Below are 14760 nucleotides of genomic sequence, written 5' to 3' on the forward strand. Positions count from 1 at the left end.
CTTCTTGCAAGGGAATAGCTGAGGTAATGGAACTTGAACTCAACCGGGTAGGGAAGAAGCAGGTTCGTATGGAGAAAGCAGAAAGGCAATGGACGGGCCTCTGGAAGATGTTGAATGACAAGCGTGGTAGAAGTGGCTGGAGTTGCGGAAGAAGTCATGGTCAGGAGGGTCAAAGCAGGTGCAGATGTAGCTACAGCAAGATTTCGGATGTGGCCCGGGAGTGCTAGGCTGATAGGGAAATGAGGAGGTCAAGGAACGGGTGTCGAAAGGGTGGCCTCAAACAGATGCCCTAAAAGCAGCTGCTCAGATTCTAGGATTCACAAGAATCAGTCATCTCAGCAGCTTCATCTGCCGATCAGGGACACTGAGAGGGTCAGGGCCTGAGCCAAGGTCACGAAAGGGGTTTGAGGCAGGCGGGCCTGCCACCCCCAGCCTCCTGGCCAGGGCTTTCCAACCCCTGGACGCCCTCTCCCCCAGGAGATGTGCAGCGAGGCAGGGAGGCTAGGTGAGGAAAAGAGGAGGCAGCAGAGGCCAGGCCTGAGTCCCCACCCCGTCGCCTCCCGGGGGCCGAGCCCAGCCCCAACCCTACGCCCGCCCCTCCCCCCCCACCCTACCCCGCCCCTCCCCCCCACCCTACCCCGCCCCTCCCCCCCCACCCTACCCCGCCCCTCCCCCCACCCTACCCCGCCCCTCCCCCTCCCCCCAGGCCGGGCCGGTTCCGGCCAGACCGGAAGCACGTGGCCGCCCACCGGCGCGGTTGCCCGGGAGACCCAGGCTGTTTATCCGCGGGACAGTGCCAGGCGACGGCGGCGGATGGAGCGGCGCCGCTAGGTGAGCGCGACCGGCCGCCGGCCCGCGGGTTTGTCCTCGGCCTCCTGGGGGCGTGGGAGGGGCCGGGAGAGGCCAGCCCCGAGCCCCCCCGGGGCCCGTCGCCCGGGCGGGCTTCCCCAGACTCGGCCCCAGGGGCGAAGCCCGGGAGACAGGTCAAGGACCAGGAGGGAAGCGGCTGCTCCCCAGGGGCAGAGCCAGCCCGGCCAGAGCTCCCCGTTGCCGGAATGGGACAGCTCCCGGGCTTTTCGGAAGCCGAGGGCCCTAGGAAACCGCTGGGTCCTGGCCTCCTGGCTGGGCAGTACAGACCGAACACAGACTCCGAGGGACAAGGGGATGTCCTGACACACGGAGAGATCGGAACCAGATCTGAGCCTCCCCCCAGACCCCCGCTGTTTCACCCAGGTCAACTCGCACTTTCTAGAGGCTCTTTCTTGCCCCTCCCCCACATCCATCTTGCCGCCTAATCTTGCCTCCTTCTAGAACTAACGGTACTTGAAAAGAACTGAGCTCTTCTTCTCCACCTACCTCTAATCCCCCCTCCCCACTGCTGCTGGAATCATGCCCAGTTCCTTTTCCAGACCTTTGATCACTTGGTGGCTTGTGGTCCAGTTTCTCAACTCCTCCTTTTAAACATGGCACTCTGCGTAGGACAGTGTATTCTAATCTTTAGTCCTGGGTAGAACTGGGAATGGTACCAAAGTTTTCTCATTCTCAGGCCAGCTACTATCTCCTGTTTGTTCTCCTGAGCGTTTTCATCCTCAAAGCCTCACAAGGAGGGGTGGGGATTGGTGGAGGATAGTATTAACTGACAAACATTTTTAAAAGACCAATTCAAATGTATGCACCCTTGGTTTATACCAGCAGATCATATGTGGGTAGTTATATTTTATTGCATTTATTGTAGGCTTAGGTTTGGGTTGTGAGTGAAATAGGGTGGTCTGACCCCGTGGTGGGAGGTGGGAGCCTTTGGAAAGCCGGAAGATGGCGTTAGCTTCTCCTATCCAGTTCTTCTTTCCAGTTGATTTGGTGAGTAATCTTAAGGAATGGGCACCTGCCCTTTTGGCAGTTCCTTGGGAACCGTTATCAATGTTTGTTTCCTGACTCCTAGCAGGCCCCTGGGGTGCAGCTATTATGTTTAAGTAAACAGGCCACTTGCCTATTCAACAGGCAGCTTGATGGAAGCCTACGCCTAGATCTTGTCAAATCACTTTGTGGTTGAGAGTCTGCCAGGCCTAGAGGTGGTGAGCTGAGCTGAGCAGGGTTGATGATGGATGCAGCAGAAGCCTCCCTGGACTGAGGCGGGAAGGCAGAGTTTGAGACCCAAGGTGTGAATATAAAGACACCGTTGGCCCAGGTCCCCAAACACCTGTTTCCCCCACCTCCCCTCTCGATGTGGGAGAAGCTGGGGAGAGTTGATGTTCCCTCCGTGTAACAGATGGTTCCTGCTCTCGGCAGGAGGCAGCGGGTTATGAAAGCAGGTTTGATGGAGCGGTTTTACCTGAAGGAGGTGTTAATCTCTAAATAACCATGAGTGGGTTTATAGGGCTTAGTCATAATTGAGGTTTTTCTCCGAGATAGCTCACAGCCATGTTATCTTATGACCAGGGTGTCTTGGATGTGACACCCCCTGAACATGGATAATTATATAGTACCAAAAGGTATAGAAAGTACATGCACACACTCAAGTTTTACTGTTAAAAATAATCCAGCAGGGAGCCTGTGAGAACACATGACTTTCCTCATCGAAGTTGTTAAGGAAGAGGTTTCTAAGTTACCAAACTTACTGACAGTTAAGCCTTCCCGAGGCGTGTGTGGGAATTAGAAGCCAAGTCTGTGATTACTGGGTAGAAGCTGTGGCAAATTAACAGCCCTTCTTCGACGGGGAAGGGTGGGCAGAGAGGGGGAGCTGGTGTCCCAGTTAAGCTTCTCTTTGGCAGAACAGTTGGGCAGTTATGACCTCCCCATGCCACCCTGAGTTAAGTGCAGAGCTGCTTAATTACAAGTGAAAGACTTTGACTAAAATTAAAGGGAACCCCCCCCACGTTCTTCACAGTTGATCAGAAAATAGATTAAATTAACAAGGAGCTGGGCAGGCTTGTTTGATGCCAAGGAGAAGGCTCCCGAACTCCCAGCAGCCAGATTGAGTGTGAAAGACTAGAAGTGGGAAAATGGGAGTGAGGAAAGACACGGCCTGTGAGCAGAATGGAGCAAACACAGAGGCCTTGCAGTCAAGAAAGACAGGGCAGACTTCTTTTTCTTCTTTTTTTAACATCTTCATTGGAGTATAATTGCTTTACAATGGTGTGTTAGTTTCTGCTTTATAACAAAGTGAATCAGCTATACGTATGCATATATGCCCTCCCTCTTGCATCTCCCTCCCACCCTCCCTATCCCACCCCTCTAAGTGGTCACAGAGCACGGAGCTGATCTCCCTGTGCTATGCGGCTGCTTCCCACTAGCTAGCTATTTTACATTTGGTAGTGTACATATGTCCATGCCACTCTCACTTCGTCCCAGCTTACCCTTCCCCCTCCCCGTGTCCTCAAGTCCATTCTCTAGTAGGTCTGCGTTTTTATTCCCGTCCTGCTCCTAGTTTCTTCAGAACCATTTTTTTTTTTTTAAGATTCCATATATGTGTTAGCATACGGTATTTGTTTTTCTCTTTCTGACAGGGCAGACTTTGAACTGAGTAGGCCTTCAGGAATACACAGGGATACTGTGTTTTGTTTGGTTGTGGTTTTAGTGGTGAGGAAGGGGATACGCCCTAAAATTGGACAATGATGGTAGTATGCACAGAATGGGAATATTAGGGTGCAGAGCTAAGGGGCTTGAATTGCATTGCTCAGCATTGTGTGATGAAGGTAGCTTGGAGTAAGTGAATGGGAGGTAAGTATACGATTAAAGTGTGAGATTAGGGGGACCCTGGCGGTCCAGTGGTTAGGACTCCACGGTTTCACTGCCGAGGGCCCAGGTTTGATCCCTGGTCGGGGAACTGAGATCCCACAAGCCATGTGGCGTGGCCAATACATAACTAACTAGCTAACTAACTAAATAAAAGTATGGGATCAGAAGGGACATAGAATGCATTTTTGGAGGCAGTAGCTCATTGGAGTCAACCTTCCGGCATTTCTGTGCAGTGGGCGGGGCAGGCACGGGTCCCCTGAGTCACCCAGCCGATTAGAGGTGACTGGGAGTAGACCCGCCGTGGACACCCTGGGGAAAATATCTGAAGCAACAGGTAAGACTTTCGGACCTAAAACAATCGAAAGCACTAAATAAACAGAAAACAAAAACCAAAAGCAGAAAAATGAAGCCTTTACTGTGTGCCAAGCCTGGTTTTCACGGCCTTACCTGTGATGTTTCGTGTTACTGTCCTCATGTTGCCGATAGAGACTGATGTTTAGAGGCAGTTAAACAATGTTTTCAAGGTCATACAGCTAATTCTATAGATGAGGAAAGCAATGTATGAGAAAGGTAGAATGATTGTCCCGTGGTCATCCAGCTAGCTCTTGGCAGGGCCTGAAATAGAACCTAGGTCTCACGACACCTCCCAAACGTGCTGCTTCCTGGGGAGGCTCTGGGAAGCTACCAGAAGGTCTTTCGAGGGCTGGGAGAGGGCTGGTCGGGCTGCAGGTGGAGAGAGCCACAGTCGCGGTGGTGGTCAGGATTCAGAGGAGGCAGGGAGCCCAACACGTTGCAGCGTCCTGGGAAGGATGTAACCAGGGACTGGGAAGAAAAGGTGATCAGAAGCGTGTTAGCGAAGGTGCTGTGAAGATGGCGAGGACAGGGGAGGGGGCCTGACCTGGCAGTTCCAGGCCCGCAAGAGAAACACGCCTCCCACCGTGCTTCAGGACGCGCACTGGTGCACACCCCCAAATACAGGGTGTGGGAGGTCCAAACACAGGGGCCCTCAAAGTGTTGACAAGGTGGTTGGGAAGAAGAAATGTCAGCAGCTAACGAAGAGACTGAATGTGACGAGTGCTGGGGGAGAGGCCAAGTCTGGTCCTGGAGAACAGGACTGGGTGTCACAGACCTGGGTTGTCTTTCAGCCTCTGCCGCCAGCTGACTTGGTGGCCTGGGGCATTTACTCTGCTTTTCTGGCTCACACATCTGTAGAATTAGCATGTGGCCGGAGGCCCCTTTGGAGTTGGGTAAACCGTGGCCCACAGGCCAGATCACACCACTGTGTTTGTGTGGCTCATGAGCTAACAATAGCTTTTACACTTTTAATGGTTGGAGACAATAAAAAGAAGAAGATTTTGTGCCACATGAAAATGATATGAAATTCAAATGCCAGTGTCCATAAAGGCAGTTCTCTTGGGACAAAGCCACACCCGTTCACTTACACACTGTCTATGGCGGGCGGCGTTCACACCACAAGGGCAGAGACGAGTAGTTGTGACAGACTGTGGCCCACGAAGCCGAAAATATTTACTCTCTGGCCATTTACGGAAAGGGATTGCCAACCCTGGTCTAGAAGCCGAGTGCCCCCCTGTGAGATCTGGCCAGTGGGTGGACCAGCAGTGGGGTCTCCTTCTCCTCTCCCCCAGCCTGATGACAAAGTGAGGGCAGCCGAGGGATGTTGCATGAAGTGACTTGCACGGAGCCGTCTAGCAAGGTTGAATGAAAAGCCAGTAGAAAGGAAAATGGAGTATATGGAGGGGGAACGGGGAAAATGGGGAGGCAGAGGGTGGGGATTCCCCAGTGAATACGGGGCGGGAGCCCCCCGCCACCTGTGGCAGGAAGCTCAAGCTCTCAGCTCTTTTTTTTTATCATCTTTATTGGAGTATAATTGCTTTACAATGGTGTGTTAGTTTCGGCTGTGTAACAAAGTGAATCAGCTATACGTATACATATATCCCCATATCCCCTCCCTCTTGTGTCTCCCTCCCACCCTCCCTATCCCACCCCTCTAGGTGGACACAAAGCACCGAGCTGATCTCCCTGTGCTATGCGGCTGCTTCCCACTAGCTAGCTATTTTACATTTGGTAGTGTATATATGTCCATGCCACTCTCTCACTTCGTCCCAGCTTACCCTTCCCCCTCCCCGTGTCCTCAAGTCCATTCTCTAGTAGGTCTGTGTTTTTATTCCCGTCCTGCCCCTAGGTTCTTCATAACCTTTTTTTCTTTTTTTCAGATTCCATATGTGGCACATACATACAATGGAATATTAGCCATAAAAAGAAGTGAAACTGAGTTATTTGTAGTGAGGTGGATGGACCTAGAGTCTGTCATACAGAGTGAAGTAAGTCAGAAAGAGAAAAACAAATACCGTCTGCTAACACATATATATAGCTCTCAGCTCTTGAGTGAAGCTGAGCTTGGATTCCCTGCTGGGTAACTGAACAGGGATACTTTCTTCTGAGCAAAGGCAGCCACGGGTAACGCTCTCTTCTGGGCCTCCAGGTCTGTGGACAGTGTAGGGCGGAGCACCCCACCCTGGGAGCCAGCAGATTCCGCCCTCAGGACTGGAACCTGGCTCTTCCCTCGCCTGGGACACTTTCCCCCTAGAGCAAGGGTGGGCAAACCACAGCCTGTGGACCAAATGGGGCCCACCCCTGTCCTTGTACATAAAGTTGCCTGGGAACACAGGGAACACAGCCGCAGTCCCTTGCTTACGTATTGTCTATGGCTGTTCTTGTGCTCCAGGGGCAGGGGTGAGTGGTTGGATCAGAGACCACGTGGCTCCCAAAGCCAAAACCATTTAGAGAAAAAGTTAGCTGAGCCCTGCTCTCGATTGTAACAGGGCTTATTCCTTCTCATCAGTCTGGTCTCTCAGGTTAAAGCCCTCCCAGCCCCCTGTAAGAACAAGAATTAGTCACTCGCTGGTGCAGTACTTTAGTTTCCTCATAGCAGTTAGTAGTCGTTGAAAATATCTATTTACTTGTGGATTTAACACCAGCCTCTTCTCACCATAATAATTTAAGTTGCAAGGACTCTGGTTCACTGATATATTCCAATGCCAGGAATGAAGGAATGAATGAACTGCAGCTGGTGCCCTTCTCCAGATGCCAGAAATGCAGAGAGAAGCTCCTCTGCACACCCCCTCCCGCCCCCATTGTGGCCGGTCCTTATTCTGGATCCTGGGAAGTGAATGGCTCAGGTCCGAAAGTCCTAGAACATTTAACCCACAGCCTCCTCTCTTTTGCTTCCTTAGGGGTCTTGAGGAGCAATGGCCACAGAAGCCCCTGTGAACATCGCCCCCCCTGAATGCACTGTTGTCAGCACAGCAGCTGACGGCTTCATCTGGCGGCCAGACTCACTAAACATGCGCGTCATGAGGCCCAAGTCCGCCAAGGGACGTCCTCGGCCAAGTCTGCATAAGCCCGCAGGCACGGAGGGATGCTGCAGCCTCACGCCATCTTCACCTCCAGCCATTCCCTGCGAGTTGCCGAGCAGCCAGAAACCGGGAGCCTGCGCACCCAAATCTCCGAATCAGGGAGCCCCCGATGAGATCCCGGAGCTGCTGCAGCAGGTGCCCATAGGGGCATCCTCTTCCCTCAATAAATACCCAGTCCTTCCTTCCATCAACAGGAAGACCCTGGAGGAGGGGGCCCTGGAAACAGTTGCTAAAAAGGCTGGTTCCCTGCAGCTGAGCGGCACCCAGGCTCTTTACCAAGCGGAGACCCGCACCGTGAAGATGAGTGAAGAAGATTCCCGAGCTCAGCCTCGTTCCCCGGAGAGGAAATTCATCGTGCGGACCAAGAGACAAAGCTCCTACAGGGCCAGAGACCTGGAGGAGCCGTCGGATCCAGAGCCTAGGCTGCTGCTTGCCGTCAGATCACCATCCGGACGGAGGTTTGTCCACCATTTCCGGCCAACTGATGACTTATACACCGTTGTCGCCGTGGCCGAACACAAGAACAAGGCCACCTACCGACACCGCAGCATTGAAACGATGGAGGTGCCCAGGAGACATTTCTCTGACCTCACCAAGTCTCTGCAGGAGTGCGGAATCCTCCACAAGTCGGTGCTGGGCATCTCACAGGAAGATGGGGAGGGATGGCCCTGAGTCCGCAGCCACCCAGCTGGGGTCCTGGGTCTCTGAGCAAGGAGCATGCTTGGGCGCCACAGCCTCCCAGGCAGCTTGGTTCCAAGTGCCAGGTGAATCTGGCGCGGCTGTGACTCTTGGGACACTCACCCTCAGAGCATCTTCTTCGACGCAGTGAAATCTACGCAGGCACCAAATGCGTTAAGAGGATTCTCTTCCAGCTGTTAAATTCTCTCCACCACGGGAGTGAACTGGCAAGTGACCAAGGCTATTCTTGGAACAGCTGTGACCAGGCCTTCTCCTCTTCTCCTTGGGTCCTTTCTGAAGCACCTGCTTACCTTTACAATGAACTTGCACTCCCTTGAAGCCAATGGTTTGCCTTTCTGTATTTGATGCAGGATTAAACACTTCCCAGAGAGGATTCTGGTCTGGTAAATAACCAGGGTTCAGGAAATACTGCACTGGCATTTGTGTTTCTTGCAAGCATCTTTAAGAAGCGGGCGCTTGACCCTATTTTGGGATCAGCTCCTTTGCCAAGCTCGGTGGCTCGAGTTTCTCGGGGATTACCGTTTGTGTGAAGTGGTTTCAGAGGAAAAAAATAGGTCTTCAGCTAATACAAATCCCCCAACACACCAACATTTCGGAAAGAGCCCCAGAGCTGGAAAGTGAATCCCTTCCATAAGCAGGGATTTGCCAGGAGCTACTTTATTTTTAATAGAGACTGACGAGGTTTACAATTTTTGGTAGCTACTCTCTGCACAAAATTTTCCCCAAACTGAGAAGAGCCAGGGTAATCTTACATCCTTTGCTTTTGTCAGTGGTGGCATCTTTTGTTTTTAAATGGCACAAACCTACACGTCTGCACAAGCTTGTAGGAAAGGCCCCTTTGGCTTATCTGGGTGTGGATACATTGTTTTATCCCCCAGTTTCAGGGTCTCCCCTACTCCAAACACGGACGCCCCCTTGAGATGACAGGGGTGCCCCCGTGTTCTGATTTCGAATCACCCGGAGGAAGAGGGCGCCTCGGTTTGGTGTCGCTTTGCTGTGCCTACGCTGAGACCATGTGCCCAAATAAGTGTCTGGTCGATGAGCGTGACACCCGTAGCTGTGTGGCAGACCCCGGAGTCTTGCTTTTCCAGCTCTGAAATGGTGACATGGAAATTTTCCAAAGTTCCCTCGTGTTGTAAGCTCAGCAAGGCTCCCACATCTCACCTGGATCCCCTTTATGGCCAAATCACCGTTCGGAGTGGAGAACACCTGTCCTCCCAGAGCCCAGCCATCACAAAGCCCTGAGTACTGATACGCACCCCTACTTGCTAGGTACACAGAGAAGGCAGGACTTCTAGAAGCATAGCAACGAGTGCATCTCGTGCATAGGTGAGGCCTGTGGTTGGAGTAATTTGTGGTTACTCCCAGCAAATTGATACTTGGCCCTGGAGATGGACACCAACATCCTTTCCTCTGAAGAAGGCTCGACTTGTCCTAACTGCATCCCACGCCACCCAGATCGTTCCAGAATAGGTTATTTTGGAATGTTTTGCAAAATTTCTTAATGCCATTTGGTCAGCCGCTCCTCTGACTGCAAAGGTCAGCTGGGGCTGGTGGCGCCTTGGGCAGGCCCAGGCCACTGGCCGCATCCCCCGGCTGCTGACCACGCAGGAGGGCCTGGTGACTCGAGCCCGGTACGCACAGTCCAGGGATTTCGCCTCCTACCCAGGACTCGAGCACGGAACTCTGCCTCTGATCTAGGAGGCTGGGGGAAGAGACTCCCACATTTTATTCTTACCACCTACTCTGTGGTAAGAATAAAATCCCACCCACCTGGGACTTGGTAATTTCTCCAGGCAGGAAATCTTTAGAAAATTGCAGTGAAATGGAGCATGCTTGGAGGAGTTAGAATGTTCTGCGCTTAGGGGTTTGCTACTGCTGTTTAGCTTAGAATTTTGGGGGTAGTGGGAACAAAATGGAAGGCATAAAGCATAGGAATATTTTAGGATATTTGGGGATATGTGAACAAAGCTAGATTTGAAACACATCTTTTGTTTCAAATAAACTTTCTGCGGGGACAAAAGATGACAATACTAATAATAAAAACTGATTTGCGTGAAACCGAGTCAGTGGAGAAGTGCATCTTCTTATTTCAGCCCAAGGCTTCGGCCACCCACGCTAATGGACAGAGGGCGTTGTGAACCCCATCTTCAGTTCTCTCCTTGGCAAAGCACTTGGCCCTGCTGTTTGATCCAAGTCCTCTTCCCCAGGCACTCCAGATGCCCACCCTTCCGAAAGCTCCTACTTTCAGCTCATATCAGAGCACTAAGCTGGCCTGTAGGGGAAGAAACGCCTGAATTTCTTCCCCAAATCATTCCACGTACTCTTCTTTTGAGGTTGGCAAGAACACACTGTATCAGAACTTCAGCGTTCTTGGCTCTGTAGGTGGTAGTGCCAATCAGGTACCCTGGCCTAATGAGCTAAGCTGAGCCCAGGACCTAACTCTTGGTGGCCCTGGTAGGTCTGAAGTTGGCCCACTTTGCGGTCACAGCCCTGAGTCATTCATTTAACCCACAGTCATTGAGGGTCTGCCCTGTGCCACACCGGCTCACAGGCATAGGCGCCCTAGCAAGGGAGCATTGGCAAGACAGTGTGGAACCACCTTGGACCGTCAACTCCAACCAGCTGAGGGCAGCAGCTGTAGCTTTATCTGGGAGGGCCCTAGAGTGAGGGCCAGACTGGATGGCTGCCGGGTCTTTTCCCACCTTGCGGGAATACAGAAGACACTCCTCCCCACCTCTCCTAGTGATGGCACCAGGAAGATCACTCATTAGGGACATGGACTTTGCATAGGACAAAGCTTCATGATGAGAGATTCCACTCCATCCCCTGATAAAATCCAGTAGGTAAGTTCATCCTGGCAGCAGAAGGAACAGCACAAGAAAGAAGTGACTTATCATGTAGAATCCGAAAAATTTTCACCAACAGATGGCAGGTGCTTCTAACACAACAACAGCCCTTGCCCTGAAAGTACCCGGGGACCCAGCCCACAGCCATGAATCCAGGGCAGTCCTGCTGAAGAAGCGAGGTGAACGGGACCATGAGCCAGCGGTCACCCCTGAGCTCCCCACAGAAAATCCTTCACAAACAAAAAAAGCAAGACAAGCCTTGAGGCTTCCATTCCAATGAGAAACTTTCAAGACTAGTGACAGATCAGTCTCACTACCAGGCATGACAGAAGTAAGGCATTCCACGCACTAGACTTTGCTTTTGTTCGTGCTCTTATCACCATTTGAAAGGGGTGTCTACTGTCAAAGCCACCCTGCCCCAAGAGGCAAAAAGGTTTCTCTTTACACGATTTTTAGTTGTCTTCATAACATGTTGAGGTAGAGGGGTATTCAGTTTCCCGTGGTTTGGGGTATATTTTAGACGAGCCTTTTACATGGTCAGTGGATCTACTTTTATCCCTTTTAAACAGAATTACAAAGAAAACTAGATCATTTTACTTCATTCGTGTGGAAATCATTCTGAGAATTAAGCAGGAATATCCGTTTTCTTAGTCCACCGAGACAACACACCACCATAAAGTTAAAACTTTGAGCACGTTTACCCTCGCCCTGAAATCAGAACCGACCAAACCCCACCATAGAAGCAGAGAGGCTCGGGGGCCACTGCAGAGGAGTTGGCCATCCAAGCGGAGCAGACTTTTGGTGACTCACCAACAAACAAGACAGTCAGTCAATTATAAAAAATAAAATTGGGTGTTTTATTTTCCGTCTGCAACAGTGATGTGACATTTTCCTTTCCTGGTGAAGACAGTTTCTACCAGCCCTTGCTGACGTCCCTCTGTGTGCCTCTACCTTCAAACAGCTGAGGAAACAGCAGAAATCCTGAACAGCTGATGTACAAGCACACACGTCCGGAAGTATTTTTGGACCCACTTAAATCCCATCCCACGAAGCTGAACAACTGATGGGACAACTGCCGATGGGTACAATGAAGTGAGCCTCGTTCCCAGTCATGCTCAGAGGAGCGCTTTGGCTGCTGTGTTGAGAACAGACTGTAGGGGTCAGGGTGGAAGATGGGAGACCAACTACTGGACGTTGACAGTAACCAGAGGAGAGATGGTGGTGGCTTGGGCCAGGGGCGTAGCCATAAATGTTATGAGAGACGGTCAGATTCTGGATACACAATCCATTTTCTTAAGGAAAAAGAAAAGGAAAGATAGTTTGACAAATTGGAATTTACCCAAGTGGGCTTAGCTTGACCACCTCACCAATGTGGACTGTTTCTGCAAAAACAAAAACAAACCTGACAGCCACAAGACCAATACATGGTAGGCAGGGGAAAAACCCTGACCAGAAGCAATGTGCAGAGGAAGGAAAGCATGAAAGTTTTTGGACAAAGTGTGTAGAGAATTTCAAAGCTGTTAATTGCTTTAATCAAGAGATGCAACTAAAAAGTTTGCTATTTCACTTAATGTATAGGTTAAGTCAATTACCATCTAACTCTAGGGGTATAATTACCGCCAAGGTTACTTTATGAGAAATCCTTGTTCCAGTAAAATAATACATTGTTTGCCTCTTCTTCTCTCCCTCCCTCTCCTGCCTCCATTTCATTCAGCCAAACCCAGCGGCTGATTTGGGGTGCATTTCCTCTCATGAGGGCAAATAAAACCACTGTCCTTTGGTGTAATTAACTAAGCTCCTAGTTTCATAACTTCCACAGCCACCTGTTCTTCTGTTCTTTACACTGAGGAGAGCTGTGCTGTAGGGCCTTGGACCTGCTGAGAGCTGCACCTCTCTGGCATCTGCCCTCTAGCAGAGAGGTGGGGATTGTGGGTCTACTGTGGTTGGTGAGTACCACCGACAGACATCCTGGGTCTGCTTTAGCCCCAGCCCACTGTTAATAAGAGTGGCCAGCCACCTGCAGACAGACCGTGGGAGAATGGTGGCAACTTTCATCCTCCCTACTGGGAAGCACAGTCTGGAAATCACCTGCTGTCTCCATGCCAGCCCTGCATACAGCCCCTGGATGTACTGCAGGGTCAACCCAGATCATACTTGAATGGGCCATGTCCCAAAGACTCTGGATCCAGACCCAATAGAGCTTTGTTAGTTTCCCCAACCCAGGCCTGGACCTCAGCTCACATTTCTCCTTCTTAATGGAGTTCCTAGCAGGAGCTCACCTTATTCAAATTAGCTGTAACAAATTAATTCAAAATGTATCTATAGGCACCTATAGGCCAGGCACTTATTAGGTCTATCAGTGAACAGAGCAGGCACAAATTCCCTGCCCTTATGGAGGTTACATTCAAATGCCTGGAGACAGAAAAGGAACATATACATAATAAATAATATAGTATGATAGAAAAGGATACAGGTGATGGAAAATGGAAAAGCAGAGGGTGAGGGGGATCTGGAGAGCATGGGGGTTGCAGAGGATGAGATCTTACACGGGGGGGGGGGGGTGGTCAAGGCAGACCTCACAGACAAAGCAACATCTGAGTGAAGAACTTGAAAATGAGACTCAGCGGTGCTCCTGGGGGCGGGGGCGGGGCTCCGGGGGCGGGGAGCCTGCTCCTGGCGGAGGGGACGCACAGGTCCTAAGGCGGGAGCACATCTAGCCTGTTGGAGGGAAGGGCAGTCAGTGTGGCTGGTGGGAGGAAGGGGTTGAGCTGTTGGAGATGGGGGCGGAGAGACAGATCATTTGGGACCTTTTAGGGGCTGCAGCTCTGGGTAGAACGGGAGCCACTGCAGGGTGCTGGGCGGAGGAGTCTACGGACACATGTGTTCACATCAGCACTCTGGCTGCTGTGCTGAGCACAGACAAGCGCAGAAGGTGGAAGAACAAGTAGAAGCTATTACTTCTACAATCCAAGTGAGCAATGAAGACTGGAGAGGTAGCCACAGACGTCCTGAGAAGCAGTCAGCTTCTGGATATCGAATCCATTTACTTTTTCAAGAAGTATTCATTTTACTGTAAAAACAGTAGTGAAGTAAACGCTAACCCATAGTATGCACCGTCATCACAAATGACTTTTCCAGACAGAAGAGGTTTACTCTGCAGGATCCATTACACCCTGCCCCCAAAACAAAACACAGGCTTTTTTTTCTTTTAATAATGGGAAACATGAAGAATACAGGGAAGATTGAAGAGGAAACTAAAAATCGTCCGTGATCCTTGCAGTCAGAGACAACCGTTGTTAACGTCTTGATGTATATTGTCTCATTCTTGAAGATTCCGTTAGTTTGCACGTTACCTTCTTGCCAGTAGGCACACATGCGTATTTTTAGCATTTGTAATCCCAGCAAAAACAGCAGTTTTATATTCTTTTTCCAAATTTCTATAGTCTTCATAATTATTCTAAGACTGAGTAATACTTCAACATGTTGATGTACTGTAATTTATTAAGCCATTTCCCTTTTGGGGAACATTTACATATTTCCAGGTTTTGTTTTTGTTTTTCTACAGAAGTCAATGCTAAAATCTTCATTTATGTAACTTTTTGCATCTTTTGAATTATTTCTTTAGGACAGATTCGCAGGACTAGGAATAGGTAGGTCCAATTATATATATATAATATATATATATATAAACTTTATGGATTCTGCTTGGCTTTTTGAAGGATTATATAACAAGCACCTAACAGTTTCATGCAGCATCTTCAGTTTTGAGGTTACTGCTTGTTATAATTTTCTTTACTTTTGTTGAAAAAAGAAACGAAATGCTTTCTAAAAATATTTTCATGTCTTTGATTACTATTAAATATTAACACTTTTTGCGTGTCTTTCAAAATATTTTTAATATTAAGATTAAAAACTCAAGGTTCACTTTAATTTTTTTTTTAATTTTTATTTTTTGGCTGCGTTGGGTCTTCATTTCTGCGTGGGCTTTCTCTAGGTGTGGCGAGCAGGGGCTACCTTCATTGCCATGCACGGGCTTCTCA

General features: G+C 50.1%; 1 protein-coding gene across 1 annotated transcript; it reads left to right on the forward strand.

Annotated features, from left to right (window-relative positions):
* The first annotated feature begins 743 nt into the window (after positions 1–743).
* Positions 744–9936, forward strand: UBXN10 (UBX domain protein 10). The gene is made up of 2 exons (XM_032647012.1): positions 744–831; positions 6990–9936. Exon 2 carries the CDS (start codon positions 7005–7007, stop codon positions 7842–7844), a length of 840 nt encoding a protein of 279 aa, XP_032502903.1. The 5' UTR covers positions 744–831; positions 6990–7004; the 3' UTR covers positions 7845–9936.
* Positions 9937–14760: the final 4824 nt, after the last annotated feature.

This window comes from Phocoena sinus, chromosome 1 (genome assembly GCF_008692025.1).
Source record: "Phocoena sinus isolate mPhoSin1 chromosome 1, mPhoSin1.pri, whole genome shotgun sequence".
In the NCBI taxonomy this organism is placed as follows: domain Eukaryota; kingdom Metazoa; phylum Chordata; class Mammalia; order Artiodactyla; family Phocoenidae; genus Phocoena; species Phocoena sinus.